The sequence below is a fragment of the Vulpes vulpes genome, chromosome X (genome assembly GCF_048418805.1).
Source record: "Vulpes vulpes isolate BD-2025 chromosome X, VulVul3, whole genome shotgun sequence".
NCBI classification, from domain to species: domain Eukaryota; kingdom Metazoa; phylum Chordata; class Mammalia; order Carnivora; family Canidae; genus Vulpes; species Vulpes vulpes.
This window is the reverse complement of record NC_132796.1, coordinates 118,610,635-118,638,293: the sequence shown is the minus strand read 5'-3', so window position 1 is coordinate 118,638,293 and position 27,659 is coordinate 118,610,635. Positions and strand designations below refer to the sequence as shown.

Genomic DNA, 27,659 nt, shown 5'->3' with positions numbered 1-27,659 from the left:
TTGTTTTCGTTTTCTCTTTCTTCTTTTCTTTTCTGGACAAAATGATGAGATGGAGAAATTCACTGCAAAAGAAAAACGGGAGGGAGTACTCACTGCCAGGGATTTAATCAATATGGATATAAGTAAGATGTCTAAACTAGAATTTAAAACAATGATTATGAAGTTACTAGCTGGGCTTAAAAAAGCAGAGAAGACACTAGAGAATCATTTACTGTAGAAATAAAAAACTAAAATATAGTCAGGCTGAAATTAAAAACACTATTGCCAAGATGCAATTCCAAGTGGAGGCCATGAAAATGAGGATGAACAAAGCAGAAGAGTGAATCAGTGATCTAGAAGATAAAATGATGGAAAATAAGCTGAAAAGAAGAAGAAAAGAAAACTATTAGATCATGAAGGGAGACTGAGAGAACCCAATGATCCATAAGGAGAAGTAATATCCATATTATAGAAGTCCTAGAAGATCAGGAGTGGAGAAAGGGACAGAAAACTTATTTAAACAAATTATAGCTGAGAATTTCCCTAATATAGGGAAAGAAATAGGCATTCAAATCAAGGAGGCATGGAGACCTCCCCCTCAAAATCAATAAAAATAGGTCAACATTTTGACATACAATATTGAAGCTTGCAAATTTCAAAGATAAAGAGAAAATCCTGAAAGCACCTCAGGACAATAGGTCCTTAACCTACCAGGGTAGACACATAAGGCTGGCAGCACACCTGTCCATAGGGACCTGGTAGGCCAGAAAGGACTGGCATAATAGATTCAACGTGCTAAATGGGAAAAATATGCAGCCAAAAATACTTTACCCAGCAAGACTGTCATTCAGAATAGAAGGAGAGATCAAGAATTTCCAGGACATTGGGCAGCCCAGGTGGCTCAGTGGTTTAGTGCCATCTTCAGCCCTTCAAGTCCCACATCAGGCTCCCTGCATGGAGCCTACTTCTCCCTCTGTCTGTGTCTCTGACTCTCTCTCTCTCTGTCTCTCATGAATTAAATTAAAATAAAATAAAATAAAAAGAATTTCCAGGACAACAAAAACTAAAGGAATTTATAATCACTAAACCAGTCCTGCAAGAAATATTAAAGAGGATTCTTTGAGCAGAGGCCAAAAGTAATAAAGACCAGAAAGGAACATAGACAATCTACAGGAACAGCAACATTACAGGTAATACAATGGCATTAAATTCATATCTTTCAATAATTACTCTGAATGTAAATGGACTAATGCTCCAATTAAAAGACATAGGATTTTAGATTGGATTAAAAGAAAAAGACCAATCAATATGCTGCTTATGAGAGACTCACTTTAGACCCAAAGATGAAACCCCTGAGTTGAAACTGAGGGAATGAAGAACTATGTATCATGCTTATGGACATCAAAAGAAAGCTAGAGGGGTACCTAGATGGCTCAGTCAGTTAAGCATCTGCCTTCAACTCAGGTCATGATCTCAGGGTCCTATGATTGAGGTCCACATCAGGCTCCTTGCTCAGTGCAGAGTTTGTTCCTCCCTCACCCCCCCCATCTCTGCCCTTCTCCAAACTACTTTGCTCTCTCCTACACACACACACTCTCTCTCTAAAATAAATAAATCTTTAAAAAAGAAAGCTAGAGTAGCCATCTTTATATAAGACAAAATATTTTTTATTTTTTAAAAGATTTTATTCATTTATTTGAGAGAGAGAGAGAGAGAGAGAGAACGAGAACAAGAAAGTACACAAGCCAGGGGGAGAGGCAGACTCCCCACCAACCAGGAAGCCCAATGTAGGGCTCGATCCCAGGACCCTGGTGATCATGACCTGAGGTGAAGGCAGACACTTAGCTGACTGTGCCACCCAGGCATCCCAACAAACTAGATTTTAAACCAAAGATTGTAATAAGCGATGAAGGACACTACATTATAATAAAAGGGTCTATCCAACAAGAAGATCTAACAATTGTAAATATTTATGCCCCTAACTTGGGAGCAGCCAAATATATAAACCAATTAATAACAAAATTAAAGAAACTCATTGAAATACTACAATAATAGTAGGGGCCTTTAACACCCCACTCACAGCAATGGACTGATCACCTAAACAGAAGGAAATAAGGACTTTGAATGGACCAGATGGACTTAACGGATATATTCAGAGCAATCATCCTAAAGGAGCAGAATACACATTCTTTTTTAGTGCACATGGAACATTTTCCAGAATAGATCACATACTGGATCACAAATAAGGGCTGAACTGTTACAAAAATACTGAGATTGTACCATGCATATTTTCAGACCACAATGCTATAAAACTTTTGAGGTCAACAACAAGAAAAAATTTGGAAGGACCACAAATACATGGACGTTAAAGTATATCCTACTAAAGAATGAATGGGTCAACCCAGAAATTAAAGAAGAATTTAAAAGTACATGGAAGCAAATGAAAATTAAAACATGACAATTCAGAACTGTTGAGATAGCACAAAGGCAGTCCTAAGAGAGAAGTATATAGTGATACAAGCCTTCCTTAAGAAAAAAGAAAAGTTGAAAATATACAACCTAAATTTACAGCTAAAGGGGCAATGATATAGAATAAAAAAAAAACACAGTAGAACAGATCAACAAAGCTGGGAGCTTGTTCTTTGAAAGAATTAATAAGATCAATAAACCACAAACTATATTTATCAAAAAGAAAAGAAAACATAAAATAAAATAATGAATGAAAGAGGAGATAACGATCAACACTGAAGAAAAAGTATAAGAGAAGTATAAGAGAATATTATAAGCAATTGTATGCCAACAAATCAGGCAATCTGGAAGAAATGGGTGCATTCCTAGAAACATATGAGCTACCAAAGCTGAAACAGGAGGAAATAGAACAGCTAAACCGACCCATAACCAGCAAAGAAATGGAATCCGTGATTGTCCTTCTCTGATTGACTTACTTCACTCAAAATAATACCCTCCAGTTCTATCCACATTGAAGCAGATGGTGGGTATTTGTCGTTTCTAATGGCTGAGTAATATTATATGGTTTCACTCATATGAGGAATATAAAAAATAGTGAAAGGGATTAATGGGGAAAGGAGAGAAAATGAGTGGGAAATATCAGAGAGAGTGACAGAACATGGGAGACTCCTAACTCTGGGAAATGAACAAGGGGTGGTGAATGAGGAGACAGGGTTACTAGGTTATGGGCACTGAGGGGGCACTTGACAGGATGAGCACTGGGTGTTATACTATATGTTGGCAAATCAAACTCCAATAAAAAATATACCCAAAAAAATGGGGAAAATATAAAAAAATAAAATGCTTGGATGGATCCAGGGAAGGAAAAAAAATAATTAATATCTATTTTTTGAAACTGTTCCAAAAAACAGAAATGAAAACTTATTCTATGAGGCCAGTATTACCTTGATCCCAAAACCAGACAAAGATCCCACTAAAAAGGAGAATTATAGGCTAATATCCCTGATGAACATGGATGCAAAAATTCTCAAGACACTAACAGGATTCGATAGTACTTTAAGAAGATGTGGTTTATGTATACAATGGAATATTCCTCAGCCATTAGAAACAACAAATACCCACCATTTGCTTCAACGTGGATGGAACTGGAGGGTATTATGCTGAGTGCAGTAAATCAATCAGAGAAGGACAAACAGTGTATGTTCTCATTCATTTGGGGAATATAAATAATAGTGAAAGGGAATATAAAGGAAAGGAGAAGAAATGTGTGGGAAATATCACGAAGGGAGACAGAACATAAAGACTCCTAACTCTGGGAAATGAACTAGGGGTGGCGGAAGGGGAGGAGGGCGGGGGGTTGGGGGGGAATGGGTGACGGGCACTGAGGCGGACACTTGACGGGATGAGCACTGGGTGTTATTCTGTATGTTGGTAAATTGAACACCAATAAAAATTAATTTATTAAAAAGATTATTTGGGCAGCCCCTGTGGCTCAGTGGTTTAGCTTTAGTGCAGCCTTTGGCCCGGGGCGTGATCCTGGAGACCTGGGATCCAGTCCTGTGTCGGGCTCCCTACATGATGGAGCCTGCTTCTCCTTTGCCTGTGTTTCTGCCTCTCCCTCCCTCTCTGTCTCTCTCTGTCTCTGTCTCTCTCTCATAAATAAATAAAATCTTAAAAAAAAAAGGATTATTCACCACAACCAAGTGGTATTTATTCCTGGGTTGCAAGGGTGTTTCAACATTTGCAAATCAATCAATGCGATACACCACATTAACAAAAGAAAGGAGAAGCACCATATTATTGTCTCAATAGATGTAGAAGAAGCATTTGACAAAACATAACATCTCTTCTTGATAAAAACCTTCTACCATGTAGGGATAGAGGGAACATACCTCAACATCATAAAAGCCATATACAAAACCAAAAGACTCACAGCAAATATCCTCAACGGGGAAAAACTGAGAGCTTTTCTTCTAAGGTCAGGGACATGACAGGGATTTTCACTCTTACCACTCTTGTTCAACATAGTGCTGGATAACCTAGCCTCAGCAATCAGACAACAAAAAATTAATAAAAGGCATCCAAATCAGCAAAGAAAAAGTGAAATTTTCACTCTTCACAGATGATGTGATACTTTATGTAAAGAAACCAAAAAATTCCACCAAAAAATTTTCCGAGAACTGATACAGGAATTCAGCAAAGTTGAAGGATATAAAATCAATGCACAGAAGTCAGTTGCATTTTTATACACTAACAATGGAGCAGAAGAAAGAGAAATCAAGGAATCAATCCCATTTACAATTGCACCAAAACCCATACGATGCCTAGGAATAATACTAACCAAAGAAGTTTCTGTACTCTGAAAACTATAGAATACTTATGAAAGAAATTGAGGAAGATAGAAGGAAATTAAAAAAACATTTGAACCTCATGGATTAGAAGAACAAATATTGTTAAAATGTCTATGCATTTTAGAATGCATAGACATTTTAGAATGCTACCTAAAGCATTCTACACATTCAATGCAATCCCTATCAAAATACCATCATCATTTTTCACAGAGCTGGAATACACCATCCTAAAATTTGTGTAGAACCAGAAAAGACCCTGAATAGCCAGAGGAATGTTGAAAAAGAAAACCAAAGCTGGAGGCATCACCAATCAGGACTTCAGGCCATATTACAAAGTTGTGATCATCAAGACAGTGCGGTATGGGCACAAAAAGAGACACAGATCAATGGAACAGAATAGAGAACCCAGAAGTGGACCCTTAACTCAATGGTCAATTAATCTTCAACAAAGGAAGAAATAATATCCAATAGAAAAAAGACAGTCTCTTCAACAAATTATGTTGTGAAAATTGGACAGCCACATGCAGAAGAATGAAACTGGATCACTTTTTTTATACCATACACAAAAATAAACTCAAAATGCATGAAAGACCTAAATGTGAGACAGGAATCCATCAAGATCCTAGAGGAGAAGGCAGAGGCAGCATCTTCTTGTTAGACACATCTTTAAAGGTGAGAGAAACAGAAGCAAAAACGAACTGTTAGAACTTCAGGATAAAAAGCTTTTGCACAGCAGAGGAAACAGTCAACAAAACTAAAAGACAACCTACAGAATGGGAGAAAATACTTGCAAATGCCTATCCGATAAAGGGCTCGTATCCAAAATCTATAAGAAACCTATCAAACTCAACATCCAAAAAAAAAAAATCTGGTCAAAAATGGGCAGAACAGCTAAAGCTTGACATTTAATATTTTGAAAACAAAGCCAGCAGAAATTGAAAGAAGAGTTTTTCCCAGAGCTGGGGTATATTCTGCAGCTGTAGTTGAAGAAGCAGTCTTTAAAAGTTGGTATGAGCACAAGCCAGCAGGTAAAAATTTAAGCTGCACTGTTAAGCTATATTAGAGGTAAAAACAAAACAAACAAACAAAAACTAGTTTTCATACTGGGCAGGCATTGGCCAGTTGGTATAGAATTGGAAGTTTCAAGAAAGTTAGTTTACCTTTGCTTTAGGTCATAAGTTTCTTATGTGATTGCTGTATATGAACACACAGCTCTTTTTAACATTCTCTATTTGGTGATTTGAAACTACTCAAGACACCAGTGTCCTGCTTCAGGGTACATTGTAGAGCTGAACTTTGAGTTACTGTGCAGGATTTTTTTCTTTTCTTTTTTTTTTTTTTTTGCAAGATTTTTTTCATGCTGTCATTTGTAATATGCTTGTGAAAATCCTTGGGATTAAAGTTTTGGTTACAAAAAAAAAAAAAAAGGCAGAAGGCATGAACAGACCTTTTCCAAAGAAGATGTACAAATGACCAACCAACAGACACATGAAAGATGCTCAACATCACTGAGCATCAGGCAAATACAAATAAAAACCACAATGAGATACTACCTCACACTGGTCAGAATGGCTAAAATTAACAACTCAGGAAACAGCAGTGTTAGTGAGGATGCAGACAAAAGGGAACCCTCTTACACCGTTGGTGGGAATGCAAACTGGTGCAGCTACTCTAGAGAGCAGAGTTTTTGTGGAAGTTCCTCAAGAACTACTATAAGCTACTCTATGATCCAGCAATTATACTACTAGGTACTTATCCAAAGGGTACAAACCTAGTGATTCAAAGAGGCACATGCACCCCAATGTTTATAGCAGCAATGTCCACAATAGTCAAACTATGGAAAGAGCCCAGATGTCTATAAACAGATGAATGGATAAAGAAGAAGTGATATATTTGTACAATGCAATATTACTCAGCCATCAAAGAGAATGAGATCTTGCCATTTGCCCTGATGTGGATGAAACTAGAGGGTATTATGCTAAGTGACATAAGTCAGAGAAAGACAATTATCATGATTTCACTCATATATGGAATTTAAGCAACAAAACAGATTAACACAGGGGAAGAGAAAGGAAAATAAGAGAAAAACAGAAAGGGAGTCAAAACATTAGAGACTCTTAACTATAGGGTGGGCAGATGGGGTAACTGGGTAATGACCATTAAGGAGGGTACTTTGAAATAGCACTGAGTGTTATATGCAACTGATGAATCACTGAATTCTACCTCTGAAACTAATAATACAGCATGTGTTAATTAAACTGAATTTAAATAAAAAGTAAAAAAAATAAATGAATAAATACTTTTAAAAATAGATTATTTGCTGAAATCATGCATTTATTGAGCAAATGCAGGTCTGTCTCAAGCTACTGCTTTTTCCACTAAATAAGTTTGAAAAAGGAGATGGATATACAACATGTAGCATTGGTGGTATTTGGTGCCTAATTGGAAGTTGGTGATGATCAGTATGTCGTGAGTGCTCCCAATAAGTAAAGAAGTCCCCTGGGATAATGGAAGTACGGTTAGAGAAGTGATAATAATTCAAGTATTAACATTCCTATTGAATGTGGAGCAGTAAATAAGCTTTTGGAGAATGGCAGTGATAAGGTGGGGTAATGCTAAATATAGCCACATAGCATGCCTATTTGGAAGGGATTTTGCATAACAGATAAGGGATAATAATCTGGAAGAGATACAGAATATATTCATTCTGTACTTATAGGGAAGCATTATTAGTTTTTCTAAAAAGGAGCAGCATGCTCAGATCATTTATGTGACAATTTTGTGAACCCAAAAATGTATAATAGTTTAAACCTGATGGAAGTGTATTTTTTGCTCTATAAATTTCAAAGCAGGTGGCTCATTCCTAAGTGGTGTTTCAGGGACCCAAGCTCCTTTCATCTGGTGTTTCTACCATATTCAATACATGTCTTCCAAGACCACTGTGCTTCTCTTTATCAAGTGAGTCGAAAAGGAAAGAGCATGGAGGATTGTATGTGGGAAGTGTTTAAAGTCTGGATTTGAGTAGTATACTTATTTCTACTGATATTTCTTTGACTAGAATGAGATCACATGGACATGCCTAACTGCAAGACAGGCTGGGAAAAGAAATGGATTTGGTGAACAGCTGACAATTGTCTGCCAATTCCAGAGGTTTTGTTTTGTTTTGTTTTGTTTTGTTTTGTTTTCAAATTAAAATGTCAGGTTGCACTCTGGAGAATCAGTTCGAAGCAGGGATACCAGTTAGTTGACCATCTTGTAGTCCAGAGAAAACTATTTATGGATGAAGCAAAGGCAGCAAAAAGTAAGAGTGGAGAAGAAAAGAGAGGTTTCAAAAGAACTTGGTGTCTAGCTAGATGTGGGATAATGAAGAAGAGAGCATGATGAGAATGTCCCTTACAACTCTCCCTGGGTACTGAGAGGATTGTGATGGTATTTTTTTAAAGCAATGTAAAAGAAGCAGCAGATATTTTATAGAGAGGAAAGTGTGTTTAGAGAATTTACACTTATTTAGGATTTTCTATATACCAGGTGATGTGCTAGGTGCTTCACATATATTTATCTCATTTCTCATGGCAGTGATTGTGCATTATTGCACACAGCGATGTGATTAAGAAGATAGGTTCTGCAGTAAGACTACTGCTAATCCTTTATCTATGAAAAGGATCCATTGTTAAGATTCACAGTGCCTGTCTCATATGGCTGCTGTGGGACGTAAATGTGATAAGCCTTATGAATTGCTTGATACATGTCGTGGCACATGTCCACTCTGGAGATTTTTGTGTTAATAACCCCCACTTTTATATTTAATAACTGAAGTTTCAGTAGAGCCAAAGTCATACCAGTAGCAAGTGGTAGAGCTGGTACAGAAACCCAAATCATTCTTAGGTTAAAGCAAAGTTTTTTCTCCAATCCATCCTACCCTTTTCTCTAACAAAGGAATGTAAGGGATATAAAACTTAAGCATAATGAGTCTGAGGTGCACGTGGCAAGCTGCAGTTGGAAATTCAGTTCTGGAACTCAGAACTTCGACACAATGGGATTTTGATAAAATTGAATACATTGCACAAGATGTCTTTTTGTGTTAAGCTACACAGTAATATTGTCCTACATTTAGCTGAAAATTAGAGAAAACAAGAACTCACTTTCTATGTTGCATCATTGAGAAAAAATGAAAAGAGGCTTCCTGTCATATTCAGACCTTCACGCCTTCCTTTATTCTTTGATTGTACAATTGGGTCAGTTTTGCTTATGTACTTGGGATTTCCAAAGACAAATTATTTCAAAGGTAAATGGTGAAAATGATAACAGGAAAGCTAGTCTTTTCCTACTTTAGATGCAAATAGCTTGCACATGAATCTTTATTATAGAGATTGCCTCTGAAATGGCCAGGAACCAGGGAAGGCATTTGGATCACATTGTTAGCTCTGTAGGATTTAATGTAGTCGAATCAGCCACGCGCCAATAGCTTTGTTTCCCAGTCCTTTTTTTTTTATGGCTTTTGCCCTTTCTACCTGTAGTTCCTCTTCCATTAAGCTAGAAACTGACTCACGGAACCATACTTAGTGAGCCTCACTCTAATGAACAGAGGTAAGGGCATAGAAGATGTGGAGTGGCTCATTTTGGGCTCTGAGAAAGCTTACAATGAGGTGAGAAGCAAGTAATAGTAGAAGTCCTCAATCAATCACAAATTATGCTGCATACTCTGTGTGGTGATATCAATTCCTACCTTCCATGAACTCATATCCTGGCAGGAAAGATGGGACAGATCATTCATTGTACTACGAGGCATATTAGAATTTTCACAAAAAGCCAAGAATGAAGTGCTTTGAACTAAAGAATACAGGTTTCCTTATGACTTGGAGGCATGGGTCTAGATGTGGAAGGGTTTCACAGGAGAACTGGCATTGAGCTGGAGGGAAGAAAGGAAGAATGTATTAACAAATGGTCAGCTGCAAGAGGAAATCAGGGCCTCAAAATAGCAAGAATTGCCTTTATTCTTAAAGGCAAGAAGCTGATCTCCAGACAGATTGAGTCTGTTTAAAAAGCTCATTCTAACACGAAGGGGGAGGGGATTTACAGATCACCAGAAGAGTCCCTCTAATCCCAAAGAATGAAGCTATTTTAGATGCTACTCCTAGACATAGTGGAGACTGTATGTCGTAGTGAAATGAACTTTAGAGTAGGAAGTAGGAGCTCTGGGTAAGAGCCCCAACTCTGGCCCATATCAGCATGTAACCATGGACAAGGCATTTCCCCTCTCTGGGCCTTAGTTTCTTCTTCTGGGAAACAGGATTGAAAATAACTACTTAATCTTACAGAATATTTATTAGGTCGAGAAGCATTTATTGCCTATCTCCTATGGGCAAACCACCATAAGAGGTGTAGGATTATAATGATAGAGACTCTTCTTTCAAGTTACAGTCCTGTTCAGGAGACAGACACATAAACAGATCCTGATAATCTTATGTGCTACTAAAAATGATTAAAGAAAACAATTTAGTTAATACTAACAAACTTTATTTCACTTCATGAGGTGGACAGTCTCTTTTTGCAAAATTGAAAAATGGGGCAGAAGACAGAAAGCTTTCATAGGATAAAGAATAAAGAAGTAGGAAGAGAAAGGTAGAAAATATCTGATTGACCAGGGCCATATAGTCAACCTTGTTTGGGATGAAAAGGTCCAGTGTTGGCTTGGCATTTGGGGATTGGCTGACTAAATATACTGTGTTTCTGGTTAAGTAGAATATTTATAGGAACATAGAAGTCATCTAAGTTTCAGTTTGTTGACGTAGCATCCAAAGCAGGAACAGCTTCATCTTGGGCCTAGAAAGTTTTTTGAACAGTACTAAAAACTAAAGTATTTGTCCAAAGAACTCTGGGATTTCTGTGGGCTGGAGAACTCACTATGCCTACAGCACATATACAAAGTATTATGGAAGAGGTAATATTTGAGCAAGGACTTGAAGGAAATTTGTTGCACATATCAAGGGAAATAACATTTTAGGTAGAAAAAAAAAAACACAATGTGTCCAAAGACAGAAACATGAGAGCTTTGTGTGGTGAAATCACACATATCTGCAGATGGCTGGAGAGTCAGGGAAAGTGTGAATGTTAGAAAATGAGGCTGGAGCTACACGTCTGAGGTAATTGTTAAAACTTATGTGTACTCCCTAAAAGGCTAAATTCAGTGGTAAATGGCAGTTTTCCAATTAGGAAGCCCAAGGGCCTTCCAGTGTACTAAAGTCTTTTGCCTATACCTCAAGGATTTAATGGTAAGCCTGCAGACATGTGGGATTCTTATGACTAATGTGCTGCTTGGTTTTGGTGTTTGGTATTTGTATATCTGAAATGGCTCATCCTCTACTGATAATGGCTAGTAATGATTTACTCTCTTTTCTTTTTTAGCATAGATTTCACATCCTGTCCTTTATTCTATGGTCATAGAAAGAGACTGCCTCGCCTCTCAATCACTTCTGGAATAGTGTTTTTTTACCCTTTGGTTTTTAGAAAGAACATTTCTCAGAATTCAGAGCAGATTGTTCCATTTGTAAAACACCAGGTGACATATTGTCTACAGTGAGACTCATACTGAACTCCAGAGACCCTTGTGCCAACTAAATTTAAGCTTCTTCTTCCTTTATTAATGTGTTGACTATCTCACTGAACAATGAGTGCATATACTCAATAAAATTTAGATCTTTAACCTTTAAAGCTTCAGTTCAGAAACTTCTCTAGATTTTTTCCTATGTTACGCCTCTACTTTAAAAAAAATTGGTATTCTATATGCATAAATCTAGAAATAATGTGATGTTTTTCTGTGTGGCAGTTGAGAACTAGGTGATTCATTTTGATTCATATTCATTTTATAGTTTCTAGAACTCTTGAGGTATGACATGCATATTTTGGGGTGTACAAATGTTATGCATATAGCTCCACAGTGTTCTAGATAAGGAATGTGTTGTAGGCATTGCAGTAGTAGAAGGCTAAAGAAATGACATGTAGCTTAGTAAAGTGAGAAGTATTATCAAGATATGAGGACCAGAGACTCATTTTCCAGGAGGATTGCTTTCTTGGGCCTAAGGCAAATGGGTACTGAGAACATGGATGCATTAACATCTGAGTTGGAGATTTTTTCTTGTTGGGTTAGTACATTTGGGTACATTACCACCTAAAAGCAAATGACTTACGTGTGGTATTCAGTCTAGTTCAGGAGACAAGTTCCAAAAAAATTCTAAAAATGCAAAGCACTATATAATAAATATAAAGTAAGCCTTGGCTTTTGTGTCAATGATATAGTAAAAAAATAATCAGCAAATCACATAGTAAGAATAGTCTCTGATATGTGTGCTCATTTTGGAAATGTACTTAGATATTTCCATTGGGGATGAGATAGGGCACCAAATAACCAAGTCACAAATTTGTCTCAGTTCCAAAGGAGTAGAAAAGAAACTATTGACTCAGTGGCTCTAAGTCACTAGCAGGTATTCTAAATGAGATGGCATAGCATGATCATTGGAGTAAACATTTTCAGACCACCAGAGTCAGCCTGTCATTTACCTCCTTATTTCATGCTTCCTTTCCACTTTGAGATTCTGATACATACCTTCCAAGAGAGGTAAAATTTATACTATCCATTGGTAGCGCATAATATAGGAAATAGATGAGATCTTGACAATCACTGGTATTAGGATCCATTTGTAAAAGACATTAATCCAATTATTGTACCCTGAATCTCAGCCCTTAGACTTCTTGTCTTCCTTCATAATGTTATCCATTTTTAGAACTTTAATTAGCATTTGTAAAATGTAAGCTAACAAAGCACAGAGAACTGAAATAACTTGCATATAGCTACTAAAAGGTAGAGTTGGGCTGTAAATATTATAGTCTAGCTTTGGAATCCATGCTCTTAAAAGCTATGCTATAATGCCTCTCTTGCTTTTTTTAATTTTATAAGAGCTCTTTTTGAAGTATTATTTACATATGATAAATTTATCTGTTTTAAGAGTACAATTCAATGATTTTTAGTAAATTTACAGAGTTGTGCAACTATAACCACAGATTTAGAATATTTCTATCACCTCTAAAAAATTCTCCACGAATCTGTAGTCATCATTGATTCCCACCCCAGTCTCAGGCAACCACTAATCTACTTCCTGTCTTTATAGATTTACCTTTCCTGGACACTTAATGTGAATAGAAACATACAGTATGTGACCTTTTGTGTCTGGTTACTTTCATGTAGCATAATGCACTTGAGAATCATCCATGTTGTCCTTATGCTTGTTTGTTTTTAGAGAATGAGCGAGAATGTGCAAGGAGGAGGATGGGGAAACGGAGAGTAAGAGGGAGAGAGAGGATTTTAGGCAGGGTCCTGCCCAAGTACAGAGTCTGCACAGGGCTCTATCTTGACCCTGAGATCATGAACTGAGCTGAAATCAAGAGTTGGGTGCTCAACTGAGCCATCCAAGTGCCCTCATGTTGTTGTCCTTATTCCTTTTCATTAATGATTAATATTCTATTGTGTGAATCTACCACATTTTGTTCATTCATTATTTGGTGGACATTAGGTTGTTCCCAACTTTTGGCTATCGTAAATAATTCCATGAACAAGTTTTTCCATGGACATATGTTTCTCTCTTGGATAAAAAAGAATTAGAGTGGAACCACGGGCTTTTAAAGGAAGTATATGTTTAATTTTTTAAGAAACTGCCAAAATGTTTTCCAAAGTGTGCTTTAGCATTATACATTTCCACCAATGATTTATGAGGTTACATTTTATCCAAATTCTTGGAAACACTTGATATTGTCAGTCTTTTTTTTTTATTCTAGCCATTCTGATATACATGTAGCAGTATCTCACTGTGATTTTAATTTGTATTTCCCTAAATGACTGATGAGGTTGTGTATCTTTTTATGTCCGTATTACTTGACAAAAATGTTTAAATTAAATGTATATTTAAATATCTTCCTCATTTTCAAATTGGGCTGTTTTTCTCATTTTTGAGTTGTAAGAATTATTTATATTTTCTTAATACAGATTCTTTATCAATACATGATTCACAAATATATTTACTCATTTTATGGCTGTCTTTTCATTTTCTTTTTTTCTGTCTTTTCATTTTCTTATGGTGTCTTTTGAAGAGCAAAATGTTTAAATTTTGATGAGTCCATTTTTTCATACTTTTTATTTTTTATAGCTCATATTTTTGTTGTTCTAAGAAATCTTTGCCTGACTCCAGATTATAAAGATTTTTCTCCTATGATTTTTTAGTACTTTTAGCTCTTAAATTTTAGTCTATGTTCCATTAGAGTTGATTTTTGTTTATGATATGAGTCTATGTTCATCTTTTTGCATGTAGATATTCTCCCAGCACCATTTATTGAAATTGCTATTTTTTTATGCATTGAATTGCCTTGAATCTTGGTCAAAATCAACTCACCATAAATGTGGAAGTTCATCTCTGGGCTTTCTATTCTTTTCCTTTCATCTATATTGCCTATCTTTAGACCAAGTCCATGCTGTATTGATTACTGTAGCTTGCTGGTATATTTTGAAGTTGGGAAGTAAAAGTACTCACAGTTTTTTTTTTCTTTCTAAATATGTATTACTTATTCTAGATTCTTTGTATTCCTATATAACTTTTAGGATCAGCTTGCTATTTTTACAAAAAGAAAAGCTTCTGAGATTTTGATAAGGAATGTGTTGAATCTATTGATTAATTTGGAGAGAATCTTAATGATGTTAGGACTTCTATAAACATGGAATATCTAAAAACTGTTACTTGAAATTAAAGACAGTTTTGCCTCTTATTTTCCCTTTTTTATGTCTTTAACTTCTTTAGCTTGCCTAAATTTTTTAAAAGATTTTATTTATGTATTTAAAAGAGAGAGAGGGGGGGATCCCTGGGTGGCACAGCGGTTTAGCACCTGCCTTTGGCCTGGGGCGCGATCCTGGAGACCCGGGATCGAATCCCACGTCGGGCTCCCGGTGCATGGAGCCTGCTTCTCCCTCTGCCTGTGTCTCTGCCTCTCTCTCTCTCTCCCTGTGTGACTATCATAAATAAATAAAAATTTAAAAAATAAAAAATAAAAAAAATAAAAGAGAGAGAGAGAGAGAGAGAATACACACCTGAGCAAGGGGGGAGGAGCAGAGGGAGAGGGAGAAGCAGACTCCCTGCTGATCAGGGAGCTCAATGTGGGGCTCCATGTGGGGCTCCATGTGGGCCTTGATCCCAGGACCTGAGATCATGACCTGAGCCAAAGGCAGATGCTTAACCAACTGAGCCACCAGGCACCCATAGCTTGCCTAAATTTGTAAATAGCTTTACTGAAATATGATTCACATGTCCCATAATTTACCCTTTTAAAGTGTATAAGTAAATGTTTTCTGATATATTTACAGGGTTGTGCAGGCATCACCAATATGTAACTTCAGAATATTTTAATTGCTCTAAAAAAGAAACTCCATAACCATTAGCAGTCACTTCCCATTGCTTTTCTTCTTAGACTGATTAAAATCTCCAAGAAAATGCTTAATGAGAGAGAGTGGACATCATTATCTTGTTCATGATTGTAAGAGGAAGTAGTCTTTCATCATAAAGTATGATTCTTAATGTAGATTTTTCACAAATATTATTTATCAGTTGACAAAGTTACCTTCTATTTGTAGTTTTTTGAGAGTTTTGGATCATGAATGGGTGCTGAATTTCATCTTCCTGCTGTTGCCCTGCAAGTTATTCTTTACACAGCTGCCAGAATAATCCTAAAACATTAGATCAAATCACCATTCTACTAAAAATCATGCAATACCTCCATATTTCATTTAAGGTGAAAACCAAAATATTCTAGGAGGGCCATTTTCCCATAATTTCCTCTTTAAATTTGTCTTTTATTAATCTTTCTTCTTCATGTCTCCACTATAGCCACAGTGGTCTACTTGCTATTCCTTGAATATACTGGACAAACTTCTACCTCAAGGCCTTTGCATTTATTACTCCCACTACTTTTAATGTTCTTCCTCCAAGTGTCTACAAGGCTCAGTCTCATTTCCTTCAGGTCATTGCTCAAATGTCACCTACTCAGTGAGGTATTCCCTAAAAACCTTATTGAAAATTGCAATCCCTCTCTAATACTTTTTACTCAAATATTATTTTTCTTCCTGAGGCATATTACCTTTTACTATATCATTTATTTATTTATTTTCTTACTTACTTATTTACCTTTTAATTATTTTTGGTCTTCCCTCTACTCAAATGTAAGCCCTAGAGAGCAGCATTCTTGGTATGTTTACTAATGTACTTAAATTGCTTAGAATAATAACTGACACCTAGTAGGTGTTCAAAAATCTTGATGAGGGATGCCTGGGTGGCTCAGTGGTTGAGTGTCTGCCTTCAGCTCAGGGCGTAATCCCGGAGTCCCAGGATCAAGTCCCACAATGGGCTCCCTGCGAGGAGCCTGCTTCTCCCTCTGCCTATGTCTCTGCCTTCTCTCTGTGTCTCTTATGAATAAATAAATAAAATCTTTAGAAAAAATATTTGATGACTCCACCAAAGAATCAGGAAATTTTTAGTCAGCTCTGGACCAGACTTGTTAGGTGATATGGACAATTTCCTTCCCTTCAGTTTCATCATATGTAAAACACCTGAGGAAATAAAACCAGATGTTTTCAATAAGGCAGCAAGGAAGCCAGTGTGGCTAGAACAAAGTGAACAATGGAGGGCATTGTAGGAGATAAGCCAGAGGGGAACAGAAGGTCATACAAGACCCTCTCAGCTATGACAAGGACTTTGGCTTTTTGTCTGTAGGAGATGAGGAATCATTAGGGGCACCTGGGTGACTCAGTCTGTTAAGCATCTTGCCTTTGGCTCAGGTCATGTCCTGGGCTCCTGGGATTGAGCCCCATGTCAGGCTCCCTGCTCAGCGGGGAGTCTGCTTCTCCCTCTCCCCCTGCTTGTGTGCATCCTCTCTCTTTCTCTTTGTCAAATACATACATACGTACGTACATACATACATACATACATACTTAAAAATGATAAGGAAGCATTAGAAAGCTATTGTGTGGAGAATACACTGTAAAAGCAAAGGGTGACAGAAGAGAGACCAGTTAGGGGGCCATAGCAGTAATAAAACTGTAACTTTTTACTCTGGTGTAATAGAAACCAACTGTTGAGCAGCAAAGGGTAGGGTGACAAGGAAGCCAGGATGCTGCAAAACACAGAAATGGAGGGGAGGGTGTGTGTGTGTGCATGTGTACACATGTATGCACACATGCAGTGCTAAAAAGGGCTTCCTTTCTATCCTGTATCCTTTACCCCCAGAGAAAGAGATTTCCTGAATTGCCTCTTATTTCCTGAATTGCCTCTTACTTCCTGTCTTGTTTTTTTCTTTTTTTCCTGTCTTGTTTTTGCATAAGAATCAAAGCAGGCCAAACCTTGGACTGGAACAAAGTCCCTATGATCTGAATGTCACATTTTGAGGGGCCTCTGGCCTTTCATGAAAAACCCACTGAAGATAATTTGCTGTACAATAGGTCTCTAGGACTTATTTACCTTGTAAACTAAGACTTAATACTGTTTCACTAATATCTCCCCCTTCCCTCCCCATCAGGCCCTGGCAATCACCATTCTACTCTCTGCTTCTATGAGTTTGACTATTTTAGATTCTACATCTAAGAGAGATCATAGTATTTGTAGTTATTTGTCTTTCTTTCTCTGGTTTATTTCACTTAGCATAATGTCCTCTAAGTTCATCAATGTGGTTGAAAAGGCAGGATGTCCTTCTTTTGTTAAGGCTAAATGATATTCCATTGTATGTTTATATACATTTTCTTATCCACCTATTGATGAATACTTAGATTGCTTCCATGTCTTGGCTATTGTGGATAATGCTGTAATGAACATGGGAGTGCAGATATCTCTTTGAAATCCTGATTTCAGTAACTTTGTATATATATTCTTAAAAGTAGGATTGCTGGATCCTAAGGTAATTCTATTTTTAATTTTTTGAAGCACCTCCATACTGTTTTCCCTAGTGGCTGCACCAATTTACATTCCCACTAACAGTGCACAGGGTTGCCTTTTCTCCACATCCTCATCAACACTTGCTATCTCTTGTCTTTTTTGATAATAATCTATCTAACAGGTATGAGGTAATATCTCATTGTGGATTTCATTTGCATTTCCCTGATGATTAGTGATATTGAGTGCCTTTTAATATACCTGTGTTATATGTCTTCTTTGGAGTAATATCTATTCAGGTCCTTTTCTCAATTAACAATATTCTATAGTATACTTAAAAATTTGCTAAGTGGACAGATCTTATGTTAAGTGTTCTTGTCATATGAAACAACAACAATAACAACGACAATAATAAAAAGAGAGTGGAAGGAAACTTTTGGAGGGGATGGAAATGTTTATGACATAGATTACAGTGATGAGGATATTAGTCTGAGTATAGTTAGTCTGCTTTCTGCTGCAGAGAAGCTTGAAGGGGTCTTGAAAGTTCTAACAAGGTAAAGAGAAGGAAGAAAGGAAGAAGACAGCATGACATGGGATGTCAGAGAGCATTAGGATGTGCTTAAGAACCAGTGAGAAGGGATGCCTGGGTGGCTCAGTGGTTGAGTGTCTGCCTTCGGCTCAGGGTGTGATCCTGGGGTCCTGGGATTGAGCCCCACATAGGTCTCCCTGCAGGGAGCTTGCTTCTCTCTCTGTCCATGTCTCTGCCTCTCTCTCTATCTCTCATGAATAAATAAATAAAATCTTTTTTAAAAAAGGACAACATTAAAAAAAAAAAAGAACCAATGAGAAGAACACGGCACATTGGGGGCACCTGGGTGTCTCAGTCAGTTTGGCGTCTGCTTTTGGCTTGGGACATGATCCCTCCGTCCTGGGATAGAGCCCCACATTGGGCTCCCTGCTGAGCAGGAGCCTGATTCTCCCTCTCCCACTGCCCCTCCTTCTGCTTGTACTCTCTTTCTCTCTCTTAAATAAATAAAATCTTAAAAAGATCACAGTATAAACTGGCTTGTGAAATACCCTGCTCTCACCCACATCTGCTCTCTCCTCTTTGCTGTGTGCCTAGGTAGGATGAGCGCAGAGTGTGTGGGAAAGAAGACAGAAAAGTTATATAAATAAGATCCTCCATTAATCAGAAATCAGTACCCTTTGCATCTTGCTTTGATAATCTATTTGTTGTGGTCTTATTTGCCATGTCTCCAGGACTGCTGGGTAGACATAAAGTAATTTCCCCTTGGTATTACTCATAAAAGGCAGTGTCTTAGAAATACTAATATAAGTGGAAAGAAGGAACACAATTTTCTTTATTAAACCCTCATGAAATCTTTTAAGTATCCAACACAAGGAACAGGTTTCTGAGTAAAATACATTTCCGTGTGTCAAATTCCTTGAATTATGAAACCCCTTTTATTCCTTGAGAATAAAGAGTGAATTGGTAGGATATTGCAGGCTGACTTGAGAATTAAGCTTTTGTCCAAGACACATGGAAAATTTTATGAATATCAAAGGGATTAATTAGGTCTACGAGAACACTTGCCATCTAGTTTCTATCTCTTACTGTTTAGATAGGAGAACTAAAAATAAGAGATGGGCATATACTTGTTTTCTGCCTTTTATCCTAGAGTTGTTGCTAATACACACCTGAACATATTTTTTTTAATCAGCCTGCTTTGTACATTGTCTAGTATTGTTCCTCTGATCATTTGTGAAGTGTTACACATTCATCAGGTTTAACAATTAACTAGGGTTGGAGATGCTGGCAAGTTGGCCACCTAGAACTCCAAGAGGATGGCATAGATTGAATCCAGTATAACTGGGAGATATACTGATTAACTAGAAATAACTAATTAGAGCTAGGCTCCAAAGAACTCTGAATTTTTGCTGTGTAGGTCCCATTTCTACATAGGAGGCTACTATCTATGTAGGAAAGGAAAGGAAAACTAAAAGCTCAAAATTCTTTAAAGAACCCAGAGGGGAAATCTTGAATAGATAATTTAAGCAGACTAAAGCAGAAAGATGAATATGTGGGCATGGCAAATCATACCCCATTCAGATTTTCATTGAGGAATCCATAAAGTCTCTCCTACATGTTATTCCTATTAAAAAAGCATGAGATCTTTAGACTTAACCTCTGAGGTTTTTGATGTCCCCCATTACCTTTATATATTTTTTCCTGACTAGTTGTGTGTGTGTGTCTGTGTGTGTGCACGTGTATGCATGTGCATGCATACACAAGTGTGTATATGTGTTCTCCAAGAGTCATCTTCTTCAACAAAGCTATCGCAGTTGCTGTACGCAGCAGAGCCATCTTTCATTCTTATTCATTATCAGGGTAAAGATATTCATCTTTCCGGTGCAGTCTTTAAATTGGTTAACTTACTTGATAGCCTGTTGAGAATTACTTAATAAATAACTAAACTGCTACCAGGAGTGAATGAGTCAGGATCTTGTGTTTTCAGGCTTCTTTGAGGAGGAGAGCTGAGTAAAGGAACTCAGCTACAGAAGATAATTATATTTGTTTCTCTAAAAGCGGTAAGATGGGATTCAAATCTGATCTAAAAATCTGAATGCTGCTTTGAGAGACTCTCTAGTTCATTTAATTCATCCCTTGTGTTCATAAAGACTTCAATCTCACTAAACCTAAATAAACAAAACCCCATTATTCTTAGAGGCACCTCATTGTTGGTGAATAGGAACTCAGTTCTGTGTTTAACCCCATTCAGTTTAGCTTAATCTCATTTTCTGTTCTCCTTTCTTTTAGGTTAACAATTCATGCTGAGTGCCCCATGCATTTGGAAGATTTTCCTATGGATGTACATGCCTGCCCACTGAAGTTTGGAAGCTGTACGTATTTTGTCACTTTCTGTTTACCTGATCTTCTTCCAAAAGAAACAGTATTTCCTGTTCTGTCCCCTAGTAGTTTCTAAAGCTGAAATCTAAAGCTGAACCAGGCTGGTATGGGAATGGGGTAGGAGCGTGGGGTTGAATAGTACTAACTGATCAGGAGGAGGAGACTTAGCTTTTAATTGTTTTCTTTCTAGATAGCAAATATTATCTCACCATTTCAGACTCATTTTTGTCATTAGATTGAAACATTAACATCTGTTTCCTAATTGTCCAGAAGGTATAGCAAGACAGAGTTAATATATTGTGATGAACACTGAGTGTTGTACATAAGTGATGAATCATTACATTGGAACACCTGAAACTAATAGTACACTGTATGTTAACTAACTGCAATTTAAATAAAAACTTGAGAATGAATGAATGAACAACAACAAAAAAAACCAGAGCCAATATAGAGTATAGTAGCAGCTTCCAAAGGACAAGATTTCCAAAAGAGAATGTGTTTATATTTTTGAAATGCCTATTTTACTTGCATCTCATATAGTTCTATCTAATTCTCTGCAGTAAATGGTAGATAGAAAGAGACCCTGGAAATTTTCTCATTTTTACAGAGTATTGCCTTTACCATTAACTGTAAATCTGACAGAGAAATGAGTAAATACATAGCCCATTTTCAAGAAAATTAGAAAAATCAAAATTGAATAGAATTTGAGTGAGTTTCTAACTCTAAGAATTTTAAAGTAAGTTTCATATAGGGAGTCATCTGAGCAATATATCAAGGTCTGTGTTGATTGTGTCTAAATTAAATTTAGCTCTATATTTTAAAGTAGAAAGTACATTTGAAAAGACCCAAATAATTACATGTGACATATTTTTTCAATCATTGTCAAATACTTATAGATTGTCTCTTATGTGCCAGGCTCTATTGTAGGAGTTTAGAATACATCCATGAATAAAACAAAGACCCTGTCTTTGTGGAGCTTATATTATAGAGGAGAGAGGGATGGTGGAAGAGAAAATAAACAACAGATTAAAATGTAAAGTATAAAGTATGTTGTAAAGTGAAAATTACCATGGGAAGATATAAAAGTACTGCAGAATAAGGGGAATCAGTCTTGTCTAGGTGGAAGATAGGTGTTGCCATTGAAATTTAAAATAGGGCAATCAGCATAGGCATCTTTGAAAAAGTGACAATTAAGCAGAAATTTTAAGGAGGTAACAGCATTAACAATGCAGATATTAGAGGAAACTATGCTCCAGGTAGAGGGAACATCCAAGGATCAGACCCCAAGTCAGAAAAGTGTCTGGCTTCTCCAAGGAACATCCAAAATAGCTAGACACAGTAAAGGGGAAAGTACTAGGAGAGGATGAGATCAAAGAAGAGGCCATGTCATCCAGAGTCTTGTAGGACATTAAAGGGCTTTGAATTTTAAGAGAAAATGAGGAGTAGTTGGAACATTTGGAACAAAATGATTACATTATCTGACTTATGTTTTAAAAGAACCATTATGGATACTCTATTGAAAATATAAATATGAGAAGAATAGAAGAAGGAAGTCCAGTTAAAAGGTTATTGCAGTAATTCAGATGAGAAATGGTTACAGTGACAGTGGCAAAAATAGTGAGAAAGAGTGTCTGTGGGTGAACAGTGCTCCCCTCATGAATAATTAGAAAACCTAGTACAGTAGAAGCAATGAGAACCAAAAGACAAAAATTCTGGAAAAAGAATAGAATCTCTTATAGATGAATTTGTGATCTGCAGCTTCTTAATTTTTTTGTGGTATTTGACAATTCTGGCCACAGATTGCAGCTTAGAATTCAAGTTTGGCCCTAAGCTTGGGGCTGCTGCTAGATGATAGGAGAAAAAAACAATAGTTTTGATGGTCATGATGGTCACAGAGAGCTAACGTGATAAAAATAGAGATCTAGATGGTCTCAAACTCTTGGCTAATGTCCCTCTCAACACAATTGCTAAATTTTGAATATGCACAAATCATAAGGCTAAAAAAATATGAACACCTCTGAAAAGTAAAGCTGGTTTACCAATGCTATAAAAAATAAGTCACGCCAGGCTATCAGTTTAAAACTCCATAGAGGCTATGTCCTAGTTACAGGGGAACAGCAGAGACATACCAAATTTAACCAAAACTATAATCCAACTCAGTCTCTAATGGGATTAAGGTTATAATTCGCCCACACTAGCTGTTTAGCAAGGAAAGAATTAAGCCTTTCTGGTGGAAATCAACATCATCTGAAAATTCTACAGTTTGTTATACTATGTCTGCAAATCAATAGAAAAATCATTAGGCATAGCAATAGAGGACCATATGACCTTTACCAAGATTTTATTTTTATTTTATTTTATTTTTTTAAGATTTTATTTATTTATTCATGAGAGACCCAGAAAGAGTGAAAGGCAGAGAGACAGGCAGAGGGAGAAGCAGGTCCCATGTAGGAGCCTGATGTGGGACTTGATCCCGGGACTTCAGGATGACGCCCTATGTTGAAGACAGGTGATAAATCCCTGTGCCACCCAGGGATCCATATGACTCATATTTCTGATGATCTTTTTCATTTCTTTTTTTTTTGTGTGTGTGTGTTCTTTTTTCTTAGATCTTTTACTATTTATATTTGAATTTATGGGTTTCATCCTCTTTCTTAGCTTTTCCTTTTTTTTAAATTAATTTTTATTGGTGTTCAATTTACCAACATACAGAAAAACACCCACTGCTCATCCCGTCAAGTGTCCGCCTCAGTGCCCGTCACCCATTACCCTCCAACACCCGCCCTGCTCCCCTTCCACCACCCCTAGTTCGTTTCCCAGAGTTAGGAGTCTTCATGTTCTGTCTCCCTTCCTGATATTTCCCAACATTTCTTTTCCCTTCCTTTATATTCCCTTTCACTATTATTTATATTCCCCAAATGAATGAGAACATACACTGTTTGTCCTTCTCCGATTGACTTATTTCACTCAGCATAATACCCTCCAGTTCCATCCACGTTGAAGCAAATGGTGGGTATTTGTCGTTTCTAATTGCTGAGTAATATTCCATTGTATACATAAACCACATCTTCTTTATCCATTCATCTTTCGATGGACACCGAGGCTCCTTCCACAGTTTGGCTATTGTGGCCATTGCTGCTAGAAACAACGGGGTGCAGGTGTCCCGCCGTTTCATTGCATCTGAATCTTTGGGGTAAATCCCCAACAGTACAATTGCTGGGTCGTAGGGCAGGTCTATTTTTAACTCTTTGAGGAACCTCCACACAGTTTTCCAGAGTGGCTGCACCAGTTCACATTCCCACCAACAGTGCAAGAGGGTTCCCTTTTCTCCGCATCCTCTCCAACATTTGTGGTTTCCTGCCTTGTTAATTTTCCCCATTCTCACTGGTGTGAGGTGGTATCTCATTGTGGTTTTGATTTGTATTTCCCTGATGGCAAGTGATGCAGAGCATTTTCTCATGTGCATGTTGGCCATGTCCATGTCTTCCTCTGTGAGATTTCTCTTCATGTCTTTTGCCCATTTCAGGATTGGATTGTTTGTTTCTTTGCTGTTGAGTTGAATAAGTTCTTTATAGATCTTGGAAACTAGCCCTTTATCTGATATGTCATTTGCAAAAATCTTCTCCCATTCTGTAGGTTGTCTTTTTAGTTTTGTTGACTGTATCCTGTGCTGTGCAAAAGCTTCTTATCTTGATGAAGTCTCAATAGTTCTGGAAGTCCTCGCCTCAGCAATCAGACAACAAAAAGACATTAAAGGCATTCAAATTGGCAAAGAAGAAGTCAAACTCTCCCTCTTCGCAGATGACATGATACTCTACATAGAAAACCCAAAAGACTCCACCCCAAGATTGCTAGAACTCATACAGCAATTTGGTAGCGTGGCAGGATACAAAATCAATGCCCAGAAATCAATGGCATTTCTAGACGCTAACAATGAGACTGAAGAAAGAGAAATTAAGGAGTCAATCCCATTTACAATTGCACCCAAAAGCATAAGATACCTAGGAATAAACCTAACCAAAGAGGTAAAAGATCTATACCCTAAAAACTATAGAACACTTCTGAAAGAAATTGAGGAAGACACAAAGAGATGGAAAAATATTCCATGCTCATGGATTGGCAGAATTAATATTGTAAAAATGTCAATGTTACCCAGGGCAATTTACACGTTTAATGCAATCCCTATCAAAATACCATGGACTTTCTTCAGAGAGTTAGAACAAATTATTTTAAGATTTGTGTGGAATCAGAAAAGACCCCGAATAGCCAGGGGAATTTTAAAAAAGAAAACCATAGATGGGGGCATCACAATGCCAGATTTCAGGTTGTACTACAAAGCTGTGGTCATCAAGACAGTGTGGTACTGGCACAAAAACAGACACATAGATCAATGGAACAGAATAGAGAACCCAGAAGTGGACCCTGAAATGTATGGTCATCTAATATTCGATAAAGGAGGAAAGGCTATCCGCTACCAAGATTTTAAAACAAAAATGGAATATGGGAATAGATCAGCAGGTGACCCAGATGTGAGTTTATAGACGAAGACTTTTAAAAACAATGGTTAATATGTTTAAGAAAAAGAAGAAAAGATGAATAAAATAGATAAGAGATAAAACAGAATTTCAACAGAAAATTAGAATATATAAAGAAAAACAAATTAGATATTACTTATATGCAAAATTCAGAATTCAGTGCATAGGTTTAAAAGTAGAATACAGAATTGGATAACATTAAAAAATGGGTAAACAAAAAAGAACAAAACTGAGCACAGAGAGACGAAATACAGAAAAGAGTAAGAAACATGTGGGATGCAGCAAAATAAATTGTAGTGTGTGTAATTTTGCAGAAGAAAAACAGAAGAGAAAGGAGCAAAAACAATAATTAAGTAGCTAAAGGCTAAATGCTTTTAAAGTTATCAATCCAGGGACACCTGGGTGGCTCAGCAGTTGAACATCAGCCTTTGGCTCAGGTTGGACTCCCTGTTGGGCTCCCTGGGTGGAGCCTGCTTCTCCCTTTGTCTGTGTCTATGCCTCTCTCTCTGTGTCTTTCATAAATAAATGAATAAAATCTTTAAAAAAATAAAAAATAAAGTTATCAATCCAAAGATTCAAGAAGTTGGTAAACACCAAAAAGGATAAATACAAAGAGAACAATACTGATTCCAAAGTTGTTTTTTTAAAAAGATTTGATTTATTTATTCATGAGAGACAGAGAGAGAGAGAGAGAGAGAGAGAGAGAGAGAGGCAGAGACACAGGCAAAGGGAGAAGCAGGCTCCACCCAGGGAGCCCGATGTGGGACTTGATTCCGGGACTCCAGGATCACCCCCAGGCTGAAGGCAGGTGCTCAACCACTGAGCCACCCAGGGATCCCTGATTCCAAAGTTTATATAGAAATATAAAAGTGCCAAAAATAAATAAGGCAATCTTGAAGAAGAAAAATAAAACTGGAGAACCTACAATCAAACCAAATCTAGTACCAGTATCAAGACTTATATTTTAAAGTTTTAAAGCTATAGGTATTATTGTTGGAAAGATAGGCAAGTAGATTAATGGGATATAATAGAAAGTCTAAAAACAAAGAGAGGGAAAGGGAAAAGGAGGGAGAGAGGGAGAAAAGGAAGGTAGAAGAAAGAGAAATCTTGACTTGTATCTCTCATTATACACAAAAATGAATTCCAGATGGATATAAATAGATATAAAAAGGTGAAAGGTAAAACAATAAATTTTTTAGAGGAAAATATTAGAGAATGTCTTCATGATCTTGAAAGAGGTAGAGATTACTTAAACAGGACTTAGAATAGTGCTAATCACAAACGTAAAAGAGGATGACTTAGAATATATTAAAAATTCATTCTTTTTATCAAAAGACAATGGTGAAAAGGCCAGCCATAGGAGGAGAGAAAATTTTGCATTGCATATACATGACAAATGACTCAAATACATAATTATTAAGACCCTCCCCCTACAAATCTATAAGTAGTAAACAGAAACCTCAATAGAAAACAAAAGTCAAAGTGTTGAACAGGCACCTTGTAAAACAGGGTTTCCCAATCACACATACATGTAAAGTGATCCATTACATTAGTCAGCAGGGAAATGCAAATTAAAATCCAGAGGGTACTACTCCACACCAACTAGAATAACTAAAATGAAAAAAGATAGAAAATACAAAATCTTGGTGTGGATATGGAACACAACTGTACTCTTATGTACTGTTAATAGGAATGTAAAATTGTACAAAGTTTCTAGGAAATTGGTGTTATCTACTAGTATTGGACAGACACATATAATATAATCTAGCATTTCTAATTCTGAATATCTCTCTCTTCTTTTGAACATTTATTTATTTACTTAGAGAGAGAGAGAGAGAGAGAAGGCAGGGAGGGGCAGAGGGAGAGGGAGAGACAGTTTTATGCAGACTCCACAATGAGCGTGGAGCCCAACTCAGGGCTTGATCTCACGACCCTGAGATTAGGACCTGAGCAGAAACCAAGAGTTTGATGCTTTAACCAACTGCATCACCCAGGCACCCACTAGTCCTGTATATATTTCTAAAAGTCAATCAGTATTTAGGTCTACCAAAAGGCATACACTGAATGTTCATAACAGAGCTAATTTTAGTTGAGCCAAACTGAAAACTAATATCCATCAGAACAGATTAAAAAATCTATGACATATTCACACAATGAAATGCTATACAATGACAAGTATATCATACTCAGAAACATGAATGAGGTTACAGATTTGATGCTGAGCAAAAGCCAGACACATTAGGTATATGGTGTATGGTTCCATTTATATCATATACAAAACCCAGCAAAATTAATCTGTAGTATTAGAAGTCTTTAATAGTTTATCTACCATTGCTATTGATAATATTATCCAAACTTCTGACATATTGAACTATAGGATTTAGGAATAAGAGTTGGAATGCCTAAAAATTTTATAAATCAAATATTATTCATAAAACATTTCCAACCTTCTTAATGTTCC

The 27,659-nt window shown here is 36.9% G+C and overlaps 1 protein-coding gene across 2 annotated transcripts in view; it reads left to right on the top strand.

Moving 5' to 3' along the window:
• The window catches only part of GABRA3 (gamma-aminobutyric acid type A receptor subunit alpha3), a 316,285-nt gene that overhangs the window by 221,140 nt on the left and 67,486 nt on the right, over positions 1-27,659 (top strand). For both annotated transcript variants that reach the window (XM_072743596.1, XM_072743595.1), the window contains exon 6: positions 20,574-20,656. In XM_072743596.1, the coding sequence (XP_072599697.1) occupies positions 20,574-20,656 (83 nt within the window). The remainder of the gene's footprint in view (positions 1-20,573; positions 20,657-27,659) is intronic.